Source organism: Rhinopithecus bieti, unplaced genomic scaffold (genome assembly GCF_001698545.2).
Source record: "Rhinopithecus bieti isolate Rb0 unplaced genomic scaffold, ASM169854v2 scaffold_19, whole genome shotgun sequence".
In the NCBI taxonomy this organism is placed as follows: domain Eukaryota; kingdom Metazoa; phylum Chordata; class Mammalia; order Primates; family Cercopithecidae; genus Rhinopithecus; species Rhinopithecus bieti.
In genome coordinates, this window is record NW_016803360.1 from 3,255,075 (window position 1) to 3,277,519 (window position 22,445).

The 22,445-nt window shown below is 35.5% G+C and overlaps 1 protein-coding gene across 1 annotated transcript in view; it reads left to right on the top strand.

Moving 5' to 3' along the window:
- Positions 1–22,445, top strand: part of LAMA2 (laminin subunit alpha 2) — a 640,343-nt gene that overhangs the window by 445,448 nt on the left and 172,450 nt on the right. The window contains exons 30-31 of the mRNA XM_017879679.1: positions 11,702–11,826; positions 18,676–18,762. Coding sequence (XP_017735168.1) covers positions 11,702–11,826; positions 18,676–18,762 — 212 coding nt within the window. The remainder of the gene's footprint in view (positions 1–11,701; positions 11,827–18,675; positions 18,763–22,445) is intronic.

Genomic DNA, 22,445 nt, shown 5'->3' on the forward strand with positions numbered 1-22,445 from the left:
GTCCTACTATCTCCTCCATACCTGCAGCTTCTTTTTCTTTTCTTTTTTCTTTCTTTCTTTTTTTTTTTTTTTGAGACGGAATCTTGCTCAGTTGCCCAGGCTGGAGTGCAGTGGTGCGATCTCAGCTCACTGCAAGCTCTGCCTCCTGGGTTCAAGCCATTCTCCTGCCTCAGTCTCCCGAGTAGCTGGGACTACAGGCACCCGCCACCATGCCTGGCTACTTTTTTTGTATTTTAAGTAGAGACGGGATTTCACCATGTTAGCCAGGATGGTCTCGATTTCCTGACCTCATGATCCGTGATCCATCTGCTTTGGCCTCCCAAAGTGCTGGGATTACAAGTGTAAGCCATCATGCCCGGCCACCTGCACCTCCTAAACTAAACGTGGCTGTAGAAAAAGACAATTGTGCCATCTAATCTCACCTTAAATTCATGATCACTCTCTTCAAATGGACCCTTTGTGCTGCTCTGCAATCATGCCACTTTTCTCTCATCCTTTTTCTTTTCCACATTCCTAGTTGATTATTTCATACCTTCCCCTCCATCCTCAAGCCTAAACCTCTCCTCTCACCCCCTCCAATCCTTACCCTCAGTTGATGGTGTTGCCTCTTACTGCATTGAGAATTTAGAAGCTATCAGAAGAGAGGTAACAAGCTCCCACTACTGCATGCACCCATTTTTCTGCATGTGTGCCCAATTATTATGACTCTTTTCTATTACTGTGGATGAACTATTCTTGTTTCCAGAAAAGATCACATATTCCCCATATGTTCTCAATTCTACCCCTCTCCCGCTTGACGACATCACTCTAGCTAATCTCTCCTCCTTCTTATCTTGTCACTTTTTTTTTCCACCTTAAAAGCAAAAACACTCTCCTGACTCATTTCCCTTCTAAGTAACCACTTCATTCTTCTCCTTCCATACAATGGAGAGCTGTCTATCTCCTGTCTATAATTTCTCTTCATCCATTCTCCTTTGAATTACTAAAAACAAGCTATCACCCGCTCTTCTGTGTTGGAACCAATGGCTAATGTACAACGACCAGTGTTCACCTTACTAGATCTAACAGCCATGTTTGCCACTGTGAATCACCCCATTCTTCTTGAAACCCTTTGCTCAATTTGCTTCCCAGGCCATGGTATTCTGGAGATGTTCAAATTCAAACACTGCTCCTTCTCAGTTTTCTTCATTACTCTGAAATCTGCGTAGTAGTATTGCTGGGACTCAATCCTTGGAGCCATTTGTTTCTCTAGCTACATTCATTCAGATGTTGATCTTACCCAGGCACGTGGCTTTCTACGTTGAGATATTTTGATATTGACATCCCACAGTACTTACTATTAAGTTTATGATTTAATTTTAGATCCAATCATTACTATGGTGTGAGGAGGTAATTTTTCTGCAGATATGTATTACCACTGTAAAGAAACATTTACTGATTAATACTTCCTTTTCCTCTTGATACATTGTTGTATCCGAACATACACAAATTTATTTTGTTGATATTAAGATGTTTCAGATAATCCATTTTGTTTTACTTACCTTTTAGTTCTTACTACAGTGTTCTGCTTACCTTCATTTTATGTTAAGTTAACATTATTTGGTAAAGCAAGGTCTTTTATTTCTCTTCTCTTCTAATTAACTAGATGCTCTTACATATTCTTCCAGCTGACATTTTTATGCACTATTTCAATCTCTTACCCAAACATGTTACTGGAATTTTGATTGGAATTAAATTAGCCTATTTGTAAAGAATTGCTATATTTACACTAGTCACTCTTCTCTATTCAGACATTTTATGTCTTACAGTAAACTGTTTTAAAGTTGTCTATATCGAGCACACATGTCTCATATTAAAATTCTTTCTATGTATCTTACATTTTCATTTTAACGGTAAACATTACCTATTTTGTTTCAACATAGTAAATGTACTAACTGGTCATTACTGGTAAACCTTAACTATTAGAATAGGTGTTTTTACATATATTTGATATTCAATAACTTTTGTTTTAGTTCTAGAGGTTTATCAATTGATTCAGTTATTGTTGTGTTTACAATACTTTTTTTTTTTTTTTTGAGAGGGAGTCTTGCTCTGTCACCCAGGCTAGAGTGCAGTGCTGATATCATGCCTCACTGCAACCTCCACCTCCCAGGTTCAAGCGATTCTCCTGCCTCAGCCTCCTGAGTAGCTGAGATTACAGGCACCTGCCACCACAACTGGCTAATTTTTGCGTTTCAGTAGAGATGAGTTTTCACCATTTTAGCCAGGCTGATCTTGAACTCCTGACCTCAAGTGGTCTGCCTGCCTCAGCCTCCCAAAGTTCTTGGATTACAGGTGTGAACCACCACACCTGGCCTATAATACTATTATTTGCAAATATTATAATTGTGTTTTTACTTGTCAAAAGCTATATCTGTTATAATAATAATTTCATGTTTTTTAATTGTCTCCCAAAATAATCAGCTTTCTATTTTATTCTTGATTTTAATATGATTGCCTTAAGACTTTCACCATTAAGTATGATGCTGATGTTTAGTATAAGAAAAACATTTATTGTCGTGTTAAGAAAACTTATTTCTATTCCTAGCTTATTAAATATATCCTATTTCAATCAGAATAAGATATTTAAATTAGTCATATGCTTAATTGTGGAGAGTGGGGTAGGAATGCAGATGCATTTAAGAGGTGATCCACCTTAAACAGAACCATAAATGATATTATTGACAAAATAAATAACTAATATTAGCCATCCATGAATTCCAGAGATAATTACTATCTTGCTTTAGTATACTATTTTTTCATCATCTGCTTGCCTGAAAAATTCAATAGGTAATTTGGAGGGCAGTTAATCTATACACATTCTTAAGCAAGAATTAAATGCATTTTTGTTATACAATCTTCACTGGCATTTTAACACAGTTATGTTTGCTTTATATGATTAATTTAGAAGCATTTATGAAGAATGCAGTTTAATTTGATTTTATTAGGATTAAAATTATCATCTTTATACTGTCCTCTTTTGACCAATTGACTATTATGACTACTTTTGTTCCCTAAGAATTCTAAAAGCATGTCTATTTTCTGAGTAATCCCTAGATGAAGTAAAAAATAAATACTTCCATTAAACAAGCACAGCTGGTATAAACCGTTATGCTCTGAATTTTTATATTTTCCTTCATGGAACTCACAACTTTTGAATTTAGGCAACTCTGTTCATCTTTGAAATGGCCTCATGAGGCAAATAAGAAATAGCTGTTATTACTCCCACATTGTAACTGAGGAAACCGAAGCATACTGATTTCTCTTTTATGTGTAATATGGATCTCAGTTTCATATCATATCCATTATATAGTGCAATGCCTTCCACTTTGGTATAGTGGCAAGCATGAACTCTGCAGTCAAAGTGCCTTGATTCAAATCCTGGCTTCACCCCTTACTTACTTGAGCAGTGTGAGCCTACTCAATTTATTTAACCTTAACGAGGTCTTAGTTTCTTCATTTATATAATGAAAATAATAATAGTGCCTACTCACAGAGTTTTTGTAAGGATTTGACGAAATACTCAATAAAAGGCTTAGAACATTACTTAGTGTATGGTATGCTTCATAAAAGCAATTATGATAATGATGATCATAAAGATGATCATTACCATACATGTTATCTACCATTTATAGCTGAAGAACCAATCAGTTGATAATTGATCAAAAAATGTAAAAAAAAATTATGTCTAGCGCTATGTTAGATTTTCTTACTGTCTTAGTCCATTTAGGATGCCATAACAAAATATCATAAACTAGGTAGCTTATAAATAACAGGAACTTATTTCCCACAGTTCTGAAGCCTGGGAAGTCCAAGATCAAGTCTCCAGCAAAGTCAGTGTCTGGGGAAGGTTTATTTCCTTATCATAGATGACCCCTTCTTTCTTTGTCTTCACATGTTGGATAGCTCTCTGGGGTCTCTTTTGTAAAGGCCCTAATCCCACGCATAAGGCTCCAGCCTCATGATGTAATCACCTCCCAAAGGCCCCTTCTCCTGTTGCTATCACGTTGGGAGACAGGATTTCAACATACGAATTTTTGGAGAACACAATTATTCAGGCCATAGCAAGCCTTAACCTCCAACATGGTGATATTTGGAGATGGGCACTCACTTATCTTGTTTTTCTTTTTCTTCACACCTTACCCTGAAAATATAAAGTGCATAGGAAAGAAAACTATAGAAAGCTTTATAGACTAAATATTTCAAAGAAACCGAGATCACTTTGTAGCTATGCTCTTCATCATACCTAATGATACTTGCAAGACAATTGTTGCTTCATCCTAGGCATTAATAAATCTTATACATAGGCATGTTATGAATAGCTCAGTGACTATTGCTCCTTAAGAAAAAAAAAATTTTTGAAGAATAAAACCTATGTGATACTGAATCCAAGGGAAGAGAGGGAGATAAGTGAACTAACAGTAACTAGTACAAACACATGGGTAAGTAGAAAGAGAGAGAGAGAGACAGAAGGAAGATATTTTCATTTAATCATTGCTACACCCTGTAGTCAGAATTATTTCTCCTATTGTTTTTTTCACATGGGAATATTGAAGCCTTAGCTAGCTCAAACAACTTTTAAAGATAAAATAATTTGTGGAAATATTATTTTCACTCTATCACAATTCTTATTTAAAAAAAAATAAAATAAATCTCTATAACTGATTGTTGCTGTTGCCTGAAACATTTAATCAATTAACACTATCTTCAGTAAACAGACAGATTTGTAACTAGAATTCACTAATTTTTTGTTTTGTAAACCTTATTTAATCTACCTAACAACCTTGCCAAAATAAAGATTGTTAGCCTTATACTAAGTTCTGAAAATTAATGCTAAGAAAATGTAAGCAACCTACAAAGTCTTGACCAAAAAGTATTAGAAGCAGGTTTCAAATCCACCACAAACTGCTTTCTCCAGATGGTGAGAGAGTGTAAACACACTCTGCTGATTAAATGAGTTTGATTTTGAAAGTTCAAGTGAATTATATCTTAGAGTCGTGACAGAATCTGCAAAAGTGACTAGGGGTCATGTATGGAAAACACTTGACAAATTGTGAGAACATAAAATATGTCACAGGATAGTAAGCAATAAAATGTCTTTCCAGGTTTTATAAAGGAAAATAAAATGTAGGAAACAGATTGATTGTGATCTCCAATGAAATTTAAGTATTGCTAACTTAACAAATATCTGTCAACTGTGGAAAAAATAAACAGTGCTCATTAGGAATCAGAATAGGTTCACTTTGTTGGGGGCAGTGGCTCATGCCTGTAATCCCAGCACTTTTGGAGGCCAAGAGAAGAGGATCCAGGAGTTCGAGACCAGCATGGTCAACACAGGCCCCGTGTCTACAAAAAATTAAAAATTGAAAAAAAGAATAGGTTCACTCAAAATAACACATATCAAACTAAGTGCTAGGTTTACTGTATATATAATATCTGAAAATCTAGTTTTCTAAATCCCAGTAAAATATCAAGTTTATCAGACAATGTGATACATCATATCTCAAATTCAGCAAAAATAATAACCGCTATTATGTGTCCAAAACTGTGTGTGTACTGGGACCAAAATAGGTCACTGTACAGAGATTTTCTCATTTATTGTTACAATAAACTTATGAGATAGACAAGATTATTTCTTCTTTTACAGTTGATGAACTAATGCTGGAGAAATTAAATAACTTGCTTATGTTATAAAGCAGAAGAGGTCTTATCCATGATTCAAATGCTGGTTTTGTTTAAATAGGCATTTGATGAGCTATTTCGTAGTATCCTTGCACACAAGATTGAAAATATGAGCCAGATGTTAGCCAGCTGATAGGTTGATGGGCATATACGTTGCTAAAAATGTGTGACCCAGAGTACGCTCTAGTGATATCTCCAATGATGAGGCATAAGCTTTGTATTTGACCTTGTTTTGTTCAAAATATCTGTAAATGCTTTGGATGAGATCTATCAAATATTCAGATAACATAAAGCTGAAAGGATTATCTAATGTGTTGGATGGTGGGAAAAGATCCTGACAGATGAAACTATGAATTACAATTAACAAGATGAGATTAATAGAAAAGATTTGAACTCAGGTAAGCTCACTTGTTTGTTCATTCCTGTGGCATCTGTTAATTATGTTTCCAATATACAGGTCTATGGCCTGTGATAGGTACTAGGAATGTGAAGACTGCATGGGTCTCGCCCTCTAGAGCTTATTTTCTAGTTTAGGGGAAAGAACAGAGGAAATGACACGTATTAGCAATTCACGTGAAGTAAGAGTCCTTACTTGATTGCAGATTCACTAGGTGCCAACACAGGGCATTGCTACTTGTATAAGATCCAAATCAAGGGAGGAAGTACATTTAATATATTTGCAAATCACAGCTAGAGTCTTATATTTGAAGGAAACCCTGAGTAAGATTGCTAAATGTTTAGCTTGAAACAAAGATTTAGGAGGTAATAATATTCTTAGATATTTGAGGACCTTCCCTAGGAAAAGGGAATTAGACTTAATTTTCATCACTTCAGAAGGCAGGACTTGGATCACTGAAAATTAGAATGTAAGAAATTTTATTCACTGTAAGGAAAACTTCACAGGTTATGCGAGATGAAAAAAAAAGCTGTCTTATAAGAATTCATGCATTTAATGATATCTCAAGGAAAGTATAGAAGGCACTCCTGTATGGCAAGAAGGTTAGGTGAAGTAATTTCTCACCTTAGGCCCGAGATACTATAATATTAATGTTATATTCATTTGATTTTGTAGAAGGAATATATACCAACAGTTTTCCAGTGTGCAAAAAAACTTAACAAATCTAATATATTCTAATGTATTATTGAAGAGATACTAGCACATACCACTCTTGAGAATATAATTAAGCTTCTCATTAGGCATCCAAAATATAGAAATTTTCCCTAAAGACTTATTTTTATATAAGAAAAAATATTATGTACACTATTTCAAAGCAGACAGGAAAGTCACATGAAAAGGGTATGTCAAAAAAGTTTCAAAAAGAGGCTCGTGATTTATGTGTTGTGTGTTTGTGGACCTAACCAGGACATTTGATTCAATTAACCAAGTTTAGTATGTCAGCAACCCTGTGAAAGATTGACAAGATTGTCCAGAGAAGATTACAATATTTGCTTTCTCTGTTGAAGAAATTATGTAGACTTACAGGTATAAGAGAAACAAAATCATATTTTGAATCTCTGTCTTTTAGTAATGATTATTGGCTTTAAGGATTTTAATTGAGTTACTAACGTTATATTTAGGTTACATAAAATAATTCATTATGCAATTATTTTACTGCAAAAGTAAAATGCTGAAAATTATTGTTGGAGGTCCTATGTATTTTTGGCACATTCATCTCTATAACTATAAAATATGTTCTTAAAACACTCCCCAGTTAACACTTATTCATCAGCATGACCCCCTTGCTGAATGACTTGAAGTTAGAATTCATAGATAATTATTTTATCTTGGAGCCATTATCTCTCATAATGCTACTGTTAAATACAGAATGGCTCTTTTATTGCTAAAAACTGGTGGTTCCTTTGGATGGTTGAGTAAAAGAGGATTATGGCACTTAAATCAGTGGCAAAATATGACAAATCATTTTGCTCTGCTAACCACTTTTCTGCAATGACACTTGAAATTTGGGCTTTTCATCTGAAAAGCCTGACCAGTTTCATCTATACTTCCTGAAACATGCATTCATTCATTCAGCCATTCAAAAATAGTCATCGAATGCCTCCCATGTTTGATGCACTAAAAGGAGCATTTAAGCCAGTTTTAGGGCATCAGGGAATGTTTCTCAGAGAAACTGACATTTAAAATGAGAGCTGAAATGAATAGGTGCTAGCCCAATATGCACTCTAGAGCTAAGGATTTGCAAATGAAAAGTCCCAGCAGTGATAAAGAGTATCCGCATAATTTGAGAATTTCAGATGGCCCCATGTGGCTATGGCATTATATGCAAAGAAAGCCGTGGTTACAGCTACATATAGAGGGGTAAGCGCTGTGGTGGTGAAGGCATAGGGGGGCGGGGTGGCAGATAACGAAGCTCTTCCTTGCCATGCTAATGACTTGTTATTCATCCTGACTGCATTTGGGAACTAGTGTAGCCTTTCAAGCAAGAGAAGGGCATGGTCTGATATGTTCATAGGATGATCACTCTGATTGCAGTGTGGAGAAATCAACCAGATAAGAAAATATGGAGACAGGATCTTTAGCTAAGAGGCTATTCCAATAATCCAAGTAAAATATGACAGTGGCCAGAAGAAAATAGTAGCAACAAGAAAGTCAAGAAACAGAGAGTAATAGACTCGTGGAACTGATGATCTGATGGATACATCAGATAAGAGAGGCCTCTAGGTTGCCGACCTTGGCAATTGAGTGGATGACAGTGACCTCAGATGAAATGAGAAATACAGGAGTATTCGCAGGTTTAGCAAGAGATGAACTTAATTGTGGTCATTTCAAATTTAAGGCACTTCTGTGTTATACAATATTTACTCAAGAAGCAATTAGAAGTGGAAGTCTGGAACCCATCAGAGATATCCAGTCTGAATACATAAAATACAGAGTTTTGGGCACACCGTTAACTGAAGTCATAGTAATGGATGAAATCACCAAGGTAAATATGGAGGAGAAAAAAGAGATGAGGATCAAAGTTAGAATTAAGGGCGTCAATTATATTAAACAGAAGGGGAAGGAAGAGTCCATAAAAGAGAATTAGAGTAGCCATAGAAGTGGGAGAAACATCAACTGGCTTACTCTTAAAGAAACCATGGGGGCTGGGCGCCATGGCTCACGCCTGTAATCCCAACATTTTGGGAGGCCAAGGGGGACGGATCACGAGGTCAAGAGATTGAGATGATCCTGGCCAACATGGTGAAACCCCATCTTTACTAAAAATTCAAAAATTAGCTGGGCATGGTGATGCACACCTGTAATCCCAGCTACCTGGGAGGCTGAGGCAGGAGAATCGCTTGAACCCGGGAGGCAGAGGTTGCAATGAGCCAAGATCATGCCACTGCGCTCTAGCCTGGCAACAGAGCGAGACTCTGTCTCAAAAAAGAAAAAAAAAAAGAAAAAGAAACCATGGAAAGAGAAAATTTCAAAGAAAAAGTATCCAGAAATATCAGTGGCTACAGAAAATGTACATATCATGAGGCCTGATGATTCTAAGTTTTGCTTTAGCAACAAAGATCTTACGGGTGATCCTGGTATGATGTTTAATGGTGAAACCAGAGGCCTGTTTAAAGGGTGAATGGGAGATGAAGAAGTAGAGACCAGGAATGTAAACAATGTCTTTTAAAAGCTTATCAAAATAGGATAGACATTGTTGAGCAATTTGAGACCTCACAGATTTTTTTTTTTTTTTTTTTTTAAGACAGGAAAGGCTTGACCAATTTCAAATATTAATGGGAATGAGCCTGCAAAGGAGGGAATGAAGATGCTGGAGAAAATGGGGAGGCAGGAGGCAAGGAAACCAATTTAGGAGTGGAGTAGCTTCAGACAAAGGACGGAAACAAATGTCAAACGGATGGAAAATAATGTGGCAAGACACTGAATTGTTTGCCAGGAAACCAAGGGAGCATCCAAATTAGACTGGATTATTATAATAGATAATAGATAATTATTTTATCTTGGAGACATTATCTCTCATAATGCTACTGTTAAATACAGAATGGCTCTTTTATTGCTAAAAAATGGTGGTTCCTTTGGATGGTTGAATAAAAGAGGATTGTGGCACTTAAATCAATGGCAAAATATGACAAATCATTTTGCTCTACTAAACACTTTTCTGCAATGACACTTGAAATTAGAACTTTCTTATCTCTTAAAATAGGGGGCCATCGTTGACTGAGGGTGAGGTATAGAAGTAGAGGATTTGAGATTTGCCGGGCACTTTGTGAGGCTGAGACGGGTGGTTCACCTGAGGTCAGGAGTTCGAGAACAGCCTGGCCAACATGGTGAAACCCCTTCCCTACTAAAAATGCAAAAATTAGCCGGGCATGGTGGCATGTGCCTGTAGTCCCAGCTACTCGGGAGGGTGAGGCAGGAGAATCCCTTTACTCAGGAGGCAGAGGTTGCAGTGAGCCAAGATCATGCCATTGGACTCCAGCCTGGGGGACAGAGCTCTGTCTCAAAAGAAAAACAAACAAAAAAAATGACAAGATTTGTACCTTGTCATATTGGAAAAACCGGATTCATTTCACATTGTTATAAAATCTGTAAATGTCACAATATACTTTCAAATATAACATGAAAAATGTAAAAACTAAATGATCTAAAATTCACTGTGGCAATGTCATAGTTTCACTGTAAGAAATAGCATAAACTCTCAGAAAGAGTTAGCAGAAGTTCTAAGCAAAAATTAATTCCATGGCAATATCTGTGGTGGAAATGATGTCAGCTATTGTTTGTTGTGAATTACCACACATTCCATACCAACAATTGTCTGGCCATTAGATGACACTTGAAACATTCTTCAAGAAAAATAAATACATTCTTCTTGATTGATTAAATGAAGCAGAGCCCAGTCTATGGGATATCATCCAAGTTCAGTATAGAGCCTGCAGGCAGCTTTGTGGCTCCAGCTGAGATTATCAGGAAGCCAGTTCACTAACATGTCCATCTAGTTTGTTACTGACTTATTTGTTTCTCAACTTTTCTTTCGATATTGTTTATAAGATGTAAGTCACTATTCTGACCAGTCCAAATCTTGTCTTATAAAATCCAGCTAAAATCCAATTCCAAATTCCCTTCTTCCTTTTTCTCAACTCTCAGATGCAAGGACCACATTCCCACAAAACAACATTCAATGTTGCATTCTTGCTGCCATGTTTATTTTTTGGCAGGTGGTTTTTTTAAATTATTATTTTCCCAAAGCTTACGTAAATTTCTAGAAGGTAGGATGTTCTTTCATTGACTGTTTCAGTTCATTCCATGTAGCTCTTCCTAAGTTCTTATTGCATAATTGATTATTGCATTAAATATAATTCTGCTTCATGAAAATTTTAATTTGAAACTATTTACACACTATTCTGAAGCTATTCTCATTTCCTTGTGGAAAGGTGTTAAAGGATATCACTCCGATGTCTCTTATTACGCAAGCATAAAAAAGAAGATATTGATCTGAGATTGCTGGTTTTAGATTGACTCCTCTGTATTTATGAAGAACCACCTGCATCTATGCTTTCCACTTTGAGGTGGTTTCAGAAAGCCCACTAGTGGGCATGTGCCAAGGCCACAGTATTTGTAGCACCTTTTTCTAACATCTCAGAGAGCTAAAATCTGGGATATGAAGGAACATAAATGCCTAGAAGAAATAATAAATTTTAGAGACTCTTGAAGTCTATTCCCCAATTTAGAGTAGGAGAAACATTTACATAGCGATTGATGCAGGGAAAAGAATAGAAACTCTTATTGTCAGTGTAGCTACAATAGCTAGGTATTAGTTTCTCAAATAAAAGAGCTTCTTTAAAAATATTTATATCAAAGACTGAGTTCTCTGTCAGTGATAAAAGTGTGTGTGTGTATGTGTGTGTGTGTGTGTGTGTGCGTAAGAAAGTATATGTGTTCATAGACACATTCATCGCTAGGGACTATATGATAAATTACATCCTAACTCTCACTAAATGAAAAACAAACTTCTTTCCTTTACAGAATTGTCAACATCACACTGCTGGTGACTTCTGTGAACGATGTGCTCTTGGATACTATGGAATTGTCAAGGGATTGCCAAATGACTGTCAGCAATGTGCCTGCCCTCTGATTTCTTCCAGTAACAAGTAAGATTGAGAAATATAACCACATTTCCCAATCAGAAATGCCATCTGTCTAGCACATGGGCTGTCTATGATTTGGCTATTTTTTTCCATGTAGACAAAAATCTCAATTTAAGATAGAGATATTTTAATAATACAAAACATGACAAAAGTGAGTATATAATACTCTATGGTTCATTTTTCCTTTGAAACTCTGCCCCAAGTAAATAATACTTATTACTTAAAATGTAAGTACCAATATTAATGTAAGCATATGTTTATAAAAACAAATCTAGTATAGTACCTACTGTATATAGTATATATACACACGCCTACACAAAATATGCATGGTGCTCTCATCAAATATACGTCTAATGTTTACTCTACCTACCTCTACCCCTATAATACAGTCATGAAGGATTGTCGGCGTTTTGTGGCTGTTTCCATTTATTTTATGTGTTTGATTCAAGATTTGGAAATAATTATCAAGAAAACAGTTGAAAAATTGTACAATTCAAGCAGGTGACTTATTGTTATGCTCCAAAAAAAAAGGAAACTCCCAAAATCACAACCTCCTTTTTCTTAAGATGGTCTGAGCTTGGTACCATGGAAACACAGCCCTAACAAGAAACAAAAGCTGGAATATCTTCTTTCAGTGCTGTCTGAAGATTCTGCACCGGTTTATATATTGATGAAAACCGTAGGTGTTTTCATTTACCTTTTTGCCCAGACTACCTGCACTTTCTGTTAAGTGATTTATAGACTTCAGTAAGGCAGGGCAGTTTTACTCTAAGAATTTGCTTTTGAAAATAATGTATGGCAGTTTGTTCAGAATTAGAATTCTGGACACTCTATCTTGAGTGTTAAAGAGCCACAGAGCAATTCAGACAACGTGATCTTTGCACCTGTGCCTACTCACTTTCTTCTTCATCTTCGGCTTTGTATGCATTCTGAAAACATTTCCTGTAAATCATCTCCTTTTCCTCTGAAAGCTCGTCTTTTTTGTTGGCTGAAATCACAAGCCTTTTACAGGGTGTCAAATGTAAATTTTTAGGTAAGCTGGATATTGAAGAGGATAATATGCATGATCTTATTTTTCATCCAGGGACCAAGTAGTAGGTGTATGAAAATAATATTATTTTGTCTTTCTTTCCCTAATTTCTCCTTGATGCCCAGATTTAAACAAGATAATGCTATGTATTTAATTGTTTTAAAAAGTAAGCCATTTGGATTAGAAAAATGTAATAACTAATTGATAATTCGCTGCTGATTACACTATAATAAAAGCTACAGGAGATATACAAGAGAAGCATGCCATTTTTCGGAGGAACTCACTGTAAAACCTGTGTTAAGGGGTATCAACTTAAATGTAAAGAGAATTCAAAGGCACAAAACACCACACTTAATACCAGAAGCTTCAAGAACATATGAAAAGAAATAGCATGTATAATGGATCTTAAATAATTAATTTAAAGATTTTCACTGGTGGGAATAGTAGGAAATTAAATGGGCAAATGCTTAGAAAATACAAGGGATGTGCAAAACCTAATAAGTAACAGAATTTGGAACATGGAGTTCAGACACAATTTCATAATTGCAGATGAAAATGAATGGGAGAATAAAGTCCATATTGTAGAAAACCCTAAATACCAGTCTAAGAAATAGTTATTTAATTTTCTATGTAATAAGGAAACACTACAAGTTTTTATTTTGGAAAAAAAGGTTAATATGATTATAGCCACATTTTAGGAAAACTATTATAATAGATTTGAGTGTAATGAATTGAAACAGGCAAATGAGAAAAGCATAGAGGCCAATTAAAAGGCTAGTATACTCGCATGGGCAAAAGATAATTAGAACCAGAAGTAGGTAATAGTAACAAGAATGGAGACAAAGGAATGAATGTGAGAAAATTGTTTAATACAGCTCTACAGATTTGAAAACTAATTAGATGTGAGGGGTGAGGGTCCGGGCAGGAGTTGAAGACTGAGGTTTTTAGGCAGGTTGCCCCCGAAAATGGTGGTGCCATTAACTGAAATAGAGAAACCAGGAGAGAGCTGTTAGAGAAGAAAGACAATTTATGTTTCAAATAGGTTCAGATTGATAGAACATATCTGTCTGAATGGAAATATGCAAATAGCTGCAGGAAATGGAAATCTGAAAATTGCAGGAGCAGATGAAGGAAAAGATATGTTAATAAGTGAATTAAAGTTGTATAAGATTTCCCAGGCTAATGTTATCCAAAGCTAGTATATAGAAAGAAGGAAAGACAGGACTTCATGTTGGGAAAGAAGAAAAAGGAGAGCCAAGGCAGGAGCAGTCAGAAGAGAGGGAACCCGGGAGGCACTACCATTGACACCAAGGGAGAGAAGAGCAATGAACAGCATCAGTTGCTGCTTTCACAAGGGAGACCCAGTGAATATGGTGGCAACTGACTATTGTAATTGAGCAAATAAATGGGCTTGCTGCCTGAAGCACATAGAAGCCAATAACGTTGGCACTGACTTTGGGGAAAAGAAAAGCTTTATTGAAAAATTAGTCAGCAAGGAGACAAGAGTCAGGTTCAAATCTGTCTCCCTAATTTGGGATACGAGGAAGTTTCAAGGGATCAGAAGGCAAGGCAAAGGATTTAGAAATGCTGGCTTGGCAAAGTCTGATTGGAGGGCTTCAAATTTGATCACTTACAATAAGGTATATTGAGGCAGATTTTAGCCCTAGATCTTCTGAGCCAATGAACCCCTCATTTCTGAAGGAGTGCCAATGTTCAGGTTTTGATTTTGTCCCTGTCTTGTTGGTTCAAGGGGAGGAATAGTTGGTTCCTGGTGTTGTTAGAGGTCACAGTTTTTCTATTGAACATGCCTAGGCTACACGACTTGCAGTTTTTGGCTCTGTTATACCTTAAAGGTAACCTGACATTTTGTTATCAACAGGGTAGGCCCAGTTTTGGTTGGTCCTGTGGTTACGCTATAAGAGTCATTGATGAATTTTAACCATCAATAATGAAAGCAGAATTTTAATTTACAGTTTTAAGAAATTTCAAGAATAAAATGGTAGAATACTACCCTGATTTGTTAGCAGGATCAATAAGAGTGTGTTTTCATTTTTGTTTCATTGTTGTTTTATGTGATTTGTATAATTTGAGTAAATTTTTATACAGAAGACATTGAATCAAAATATCAAATTAAAATGGCAAGTTCAGTGACTTTCAAACTTTATTGATTGCAACCACTGTAAGAAACACTTTTTTATATCATAAGCCAGAAACCCACAAAAACTTGTGTGTGTAGATATCTAAATAGATGTATTATATACCATGCTGTTTATTTAATTTTGTTATTTTACATTTTTAGAAAAAAATTTTAGCCAAAACCTACTAAATAGAGCTCATGAGTCACTAATATCACCATCTAAAGCTTGGGACATATTAGGCTAATTAACAAAGTAAAGACCTATAAATGGTGAGAAGAGAATAATTAAAATGTGAAGCAAAGAAACCAGCCAGGGCAAATAAAAGAGGCACTTCTCCTCAAGACATAAAAACAGATTCTGAGGAATAGATGGAGGAGGCTGAGATATCTCAATTTATGACTTCAATCTGTGCAGTCAGTGAGAAATATGGAGGCATGATGAGTGATTACTGACTCATTTCCACGGCATAGTTCAAGTCCTCATTATCTCTTACCAAAACAAATATGGTAGAAAGTTAACTCTTATAACAAAGTGGCAGTGCTCACACACCCTTAGAAGTTTCCAGTGCCTTCCCAAGGAAAGATCAGACTCTTTGAGCATTGGAAACCCTTTGTAATCTGATTACCTTTCCAGGCTCCCTGCCCTCAACATCATTCTATATAGTGCCAAGTTTGGCGTTTCTTGCACTTACCTAGACATCGTTAGCAGTCTGCTCTTGCTATTCCCTGAGACAATTCCTGTAAAATCTAATTTGTTTTTCAAGACATTTTTCAAACCCTACCTCTGCCACAAAACCTATCCATAGCACAGCGTGTATTTTGTACATTTTATATACAACTAACACATTTTACTATACAGAATTATTTCAATCTTTCTTTCAGAAGATGAACATTTACTAAGTGTGTACTTCATCCCACACTATGAATAGATAAAAGATATGTTTCCTGTCCTATATGTGTACATATCTGTCTCTCACACGAAATTGTAAATTCCTTGAAAGTAAACATAATATTTTATTTATTTCTTTATTCAATAAAAAGTTAATGAGGGCCCAACCCAATGCTAGGCATGGCTCTTCATACTGGGAATATATAAGTGAACAAAACAGCCCATGTTTCCTAGCCTTCTGGAGCTTATATTTTTTATAAGAGAGTAAGATAAAGAAGTAGATATATAATGTAATGTCAGGTAATGACAAGTACTACCAGGAGAAATAAAGGAGCCTCAATGAACTTAGAGTGACTAAGGTATGATTTTAGATAAGGTGGTCAATGATCTTCACAAACAGATGAGACTTGTGCAGAAATGTGAATGGTGTGAATCATGTGAATACCTGCAGGAAGAACAGTCCCGTCAGAGAAAAAAGTCACTGCACTGGCCCAGACACAGGCCCATTCTTGGCCCATGCTTGGCAGACAACAGGAGGCTAGGGTGGTTGGAACAGAGTGAATGAGAAGAGGGTGCTAGGAGATGAAGTCAGCAAAGCTCTAATGAATATCTAAATGTCCTGAAGGCTAAAAATCTTCCAGTGGCAAGAGGTCTCTTGGGACAGGATAATCCAGTGGTGTTATTGATGGAAGCACCAGCAGCATTTGCAGATAGGAGATAAGTGGAGTGTGACAGAGAAGACACGGTTGACACCATGGTTTTTGGCAAAGCAAATGGAAACATGGAGTGGCCGTTGACTGGGATGGGGAAAATTGGGAAAGATCTGGTATATTTTTGGAGGGGGAGAAACTTACTATAAATCTGTGAAAGTAGGCACAATATTTAGAGCCCTTAGGACTAAGTGAGATCATTTAGAGGAGAGAGGAGAAGGGAGCAGAAATCAGAAAACTGAATTGTGAAGCACGTTAAGAGATCAAGGACATGCCACAGATCCAACAAAGGAAACTGAAAAGGAACAATCAGTGAACTGGGATAAAAACCAGAAGGAAATGGTTTCCAGAAACTCATTTATCTCTGCAGTGTCCATAGGAGATGACACAGAGAGCAGACTCTGTAAATGTTTAAAATTCAGTTGAGGGGAGTTTGGAATTAGCAGCCATAGGGAAATGTAAAAGATGGTCACCATGAGAAAAGCCCAAGGATTTCTGAGTAGCCCTGCAGACGAAATGAGAATTGAGAGCAGATTAGGGAGTTGTGAACAGAAAGAATAAACTCAAGCTTCAAGTGAGATGGAATCCCTACTCCCTCCAGAAGACCTTTTATGAGATATAAGGAAACAGTGCAATCCATCATAATATCATAATTTGAAAAAAAAATCAACTATTCAAGAATTACTACATTCCTATATAGTAAACACTTTATTAATTATTTATTGACATTTCATTATTTTACTATAAAGAAATGTAATTTAATCATATTGGCTCTTTAGAGTTTCACTGGAAATGTCTAAAATCTGTATAAGACTGTGTGTGTGTGTGTGTGCACGTGTGCGTGAGTGCGCATGCACGGATGCACTCAGTATCAGGCTTTAAATGAATGAGCTAAAAACTTGGCAGAGGGTGTCAGTTATAAGTTTATTTTTTGTGAAGGCAAAAATAAATTTGTTGGATAATGAGTTTGTGAGTAGTAGATCAATTTGTTCACAAATTTTGCAAAAGTTAGAGCCTATTACTCATTGATGTACTATTGATGTAATGCATTAGAAGACAGTTAACATTAGGTCCTAATGGCACCTGACCAAAAGGAGCTGTGGGCCCGGCCTGTTATTGTGTGTTCAGCATCAACTGATTTAGTGAAGCAGCGAAAAGAAAAATGGTGTGTGCAGCATTATTATTCTGCCACAGATACATGTTTTTAATTTCCAAATTTCCAATGCATCACTCAGTTTTATCTAATGGGAATGCAGCTGAGAGAAGTTTGTAACAACCCAAAACTACATGCTAATATAGTTTAGTTTTCAAGTCTTGTGGAGTCTTTTTTTTTTTTTTTTTTTTTTTAATGGAATAAGATCATCAGAAATCCTGGAGCAAGACAGACTGGCTGTGGTCTACCAGCATTGTAGTAAAAACATTGGGGAAGTTATATAAGACCTAATTATTAGAAAATATCATAAAATAGTCATTTTCATAGAAAAAGCTTTCCCTTTTTTCCTCACACTAAATCACATTACTTTGTGTTCAAAGTAAAATGTAGTTTGAAATCTGGGTGTAAATTAGAAAAGATATTCTTTTATTCCAAGTGAAACATTTATTCACACTTCATGTCTTGAAGCACCAGTGGCCATTTGGGCTGAGTTTTCAAGAAAAAAAAAAATTATATAGATTTTATGCTCTTTTTTTAACCTAAAAGATAATAAGTAATAGCTATTCTACTATCGGACAATGTGCATAAATTCTAGTCAGATTTTTCTTTTGATTAGTGAACAATAGGACAATTTTGCTGGGCATTTAGTATATTCATGGCTGTCACATCATTGTTAAATTCCAGACTATTAACATGCCTTGTGTGATGCATTTTTAATCCATCATTTAAACCAAACAGTATGTGTTTGTTTACTCTTATGAATGGTTTTTCATTGTGATGTCCTGCCATTAAATAAGAACGTCAGCTAATTATAAGGATGGCATTTATCACCACTTAAAAGTAGGTCCCAAAAACCTTGATAATGGATAGGAATGCTATTTTATAAAATAAATGGATTAAACTTTTTTTGCAATCCTTTTCTTTCTGATTCAGTTTCAGCCCCTCTTGTGTCACAGAAGGCCTTGATGACTACCGCTGCACGGCTTGTCCACGGGGATACGAAGGCCAGTACTGTGAAAGGTACCAACAGCCATGAAATGTACACAGTAATGATATGTAGGGATTATATGGTAAAAAATCACAATAGGAAAACATTCATTATTTGAAGAACTTCAATATTTGCGTAGTAGTTTAAATTATAATGCTTTCAAAACTACTTGTGTATCTTAGAATTTGTCCAAAGAAAGTTGTTTATTTCCACCATGTGTTTAGACTTTCTCAAAGATTCCAAACTATTTCACAATTATCTAATTTATGCTTTAGTATATATACATAATTTTATATATAAATATATAATTTTGTAAGAACAAATCAATTTTCAAAAGCTTAGCAGTAGTTACTACTAATAAAAAACTGGCTACCCTTTTCTTATTTTAATGCACTGGAAAATATTGTCTGGAAGTAACTGCATTCACATCATTGTTCTGAACACTGTAGCACTACACCAGCAAGTGTATACGTAACTCAAAATATAAATAATATCAAGAATTTTTAATTAGTACCCAGATAATAAAGTATTTGTTATTCAATTTTTCTTTTCAATAGGCAAACAATATGATTTAAATGTTTTCTCTTACCATATTGCTTATGAAATCTCATGATGCATGTATACAGCTGTTAAATTGAATTCTGAATGTAATCCAAATGGTAAATTAGGGAATATAGTTTACTGTCTAGACAAACTCACTGTCTAGAAAGGTTGCAATTAATATCTTCCGGATACCTATTTTCTGTAAGATCAGTATCCTGGATATTCAAATTTGTCACCACCATTTTTAGTACATTTTAGGTATTATCTCTAATATAACAGAGAGTTACTAATGTTAACTACTAACATTATACACACATGATAATTCTAGCATAATTGCTAGCAGTATAAAAGTTTTATAAACATCCATAGACTCTGCTCAGTTCCAACAGTTTAGCTACATTCCATTTTCCTCATCTATTATCTCAGGAATCATCGATAGGCCACCTATTTACGCTAATATTATGACAATAAGTGTGTAAAGGACACTGTTGATGCCCTGCCTAGGCACCTACACTGAAGCCTTCTCTCCAACAGAAGAGGAAGAAAGGCCTGAGTGCTTACCCCACCTTCCTGCAGTGGCCCATGGCTAACCAGCATGAGAGTACAAAAGTCCAGCTCTTTGGCCCCTAAGTGGAACAAGTTTTGAGATCTTATTTTATGCTCCAGAGCATTCCATGGAATCAGGCTAAGACTGGGACATCACCTGAAATCACACCCTTAGAGTTTTTCTTTTCCATGTCCTGCTTCACCCATTCCTTTGCTAGATTCTCCAAAGAACACTTAAATAAGTTTCTTTGTAAATGTAAACTAATACTAATTATCAGCACCCACTTAAGAGTCTTGTTTTATATAGCAAGCAACAGCTGTATTCATCATGGCAATAAGTAACTAAATAATTAGGCTTAACTTTTATAAATCCCAATGCAATTTTTATACATTTGTAAAATATATTTCTAAATAAATCCATATGTGGTAACTCTAAACACAATATCCAATATTTGCATATATATAAAACAGTGGATTCATAATTTCCATGCCAATAGAAATTAGCAGCAATGAAATAACTCACAGCAACACCAAATCTAAAAATATTTCCATTTGTTCTGAAGATATGTACATCATTTGGATATAGATATAGGTGATACAAGTACATACTTGTTAATATCCATCAGTGAGCTTTGGTATTTATGGTTAGACTAATACTTATTTCTTGCAGTAGGATAGTCACCAGTAGGATAGTGACTAAAAGCATTGCTGGGCACCAAAAGGATTATATACAGCAATTCATGAAAAAAAATTTATAGTGTAGCTACATTTATACACTGTAGTTACATGTTCTACAAAAGCAAGTGTATAGAAAAGGCTAGAAGGGTACACTAAAATAACAATTATAGTGTTAAAGCAGAATGATTCCAGAAAATTTATTTTTTAATATCCAGGAGTATTTAATCAATAAAAGCTGTCGGTTTGTATAGCATATAGATGAGCAGGGCCATACAGTATCAAATGTGAGTGACTTAAATTGTTTTTCCTGTCCTCAAATGTTGTTATAGCTTTGCATTCATCATCTGTAACATATAAATGATCAGGTTATATGTCTCTGAAAAATTGCTTTATTCAGCTATATTAAACCAAAGTTCTTGGTTAAATTTTTATTGTAACCTTCCAAATAAATTTGTTCCAGTGCTGAGAGCTTCTTAAATCATTTAAATCATCTTTTGACCTGCCCAGACTGATCAGGTTAGGTCTAAAACTGCTTAAATTTCTTGAGTATCCCTGTAATATAGAAACCTCTCCCCATACTTTATTTTCAATACTCTTGTAATAAACTCTTTGAACATTTAATCAATCTGAATCTGCTTGGAATACAATTATTTTACCTGTAAATGTTAAGAAGTCATTCAAGTGGACTTACTTAAATGCTATTTTCAGTATTTGTAATCTTTCATTGAAAAGAAAATAATCAAAAACATAAATGTATAAAAGTCTAATGTCACAAATCGTTTTCTTCGTGTTTTGCCTTTTCTAACCAGCACAGGATGAATTAACTTTCACAGTCAGCCATGCAGATTTCACAGTCTCAGGCAGCTAAAGATGGTCTATGATTATCTTACCAGTATTTATAGCTGTTGGCTCCAGTCCCTTACTGTCTCTCAACTTGCTCACATACTTGCCTGTTCAACAAAAATTCTAACTGTTGGTTATATTTACACTGACCGTATATATAACTTGTTGTCCAATCTGAGACACTATATTAAAACAGGAAGTGTTTTAGCAATTAAGCCAAAACAACAGGTAGTATGAAATTGTCCTGGGCAAACCGCAATATATGGCCCTGCTAGCATTGTGTAAAGTTACCAAACTTCCAGTGTCATAACCCCGAGTGAAATACACTTAGGTGAATGGATGCATAGGTAGGTGGAAGAGTCAATTAATGGACTGCATTTAGGGTTCATCCAGTTAGATTCTCTTTCTAATTTTCCAAATCAGTGTTATATATTTTGTTTGCATATCATTAACCCACTTCCACAGATACACATGAAAAATCCATCTTGAGGAAGATGTGGTAAAAATAAAAGATGAATAAAATTAAACAGAAAATCTGAGTAGCCTATTGCCACTTAACTTGCCTCTTTTGCCTCATTAGTAAAATTAATGCATTGTATTATTTGGTTATTTTGAGCTCTGAAATTCATGAGTATAGGAAAGCCCAGAAGTCAATATAGAATTGTATTCATCTCTAATTGTAGAAGAGAACTTAACAAAAAAGTTTATGATCTAGAGCAGTGACAGACAAACTATGGTCCACAGGCCAAATCTGGCCTATTTCTGATTCTGTGTGGCACTCAGTTAAGAACTGTTGTTACAGGTCAGCATTTACAATCAATTTGATGACAGCAAGCACTAAATTATAACCCAAATGAAGGATAATTTCAAACCTCAGGAAGAATCCAATTCTTCTCATTAGTAGCCTGATATTACAAAGTAATTTGACTTGTTATTATTATCATTATTACGTTTTCAATTCTGTCAACAACAACAGCAGAATGCTTCAGAATTTTATTTCTTTTTCACGGCATAATCTTAATTTTCCCTATGTCCTGCAAAGTCTACTATTTACTATCTGGCCCTTTACAGGAAAAGTTAACTGACTTATGGACTCTTGCTATCA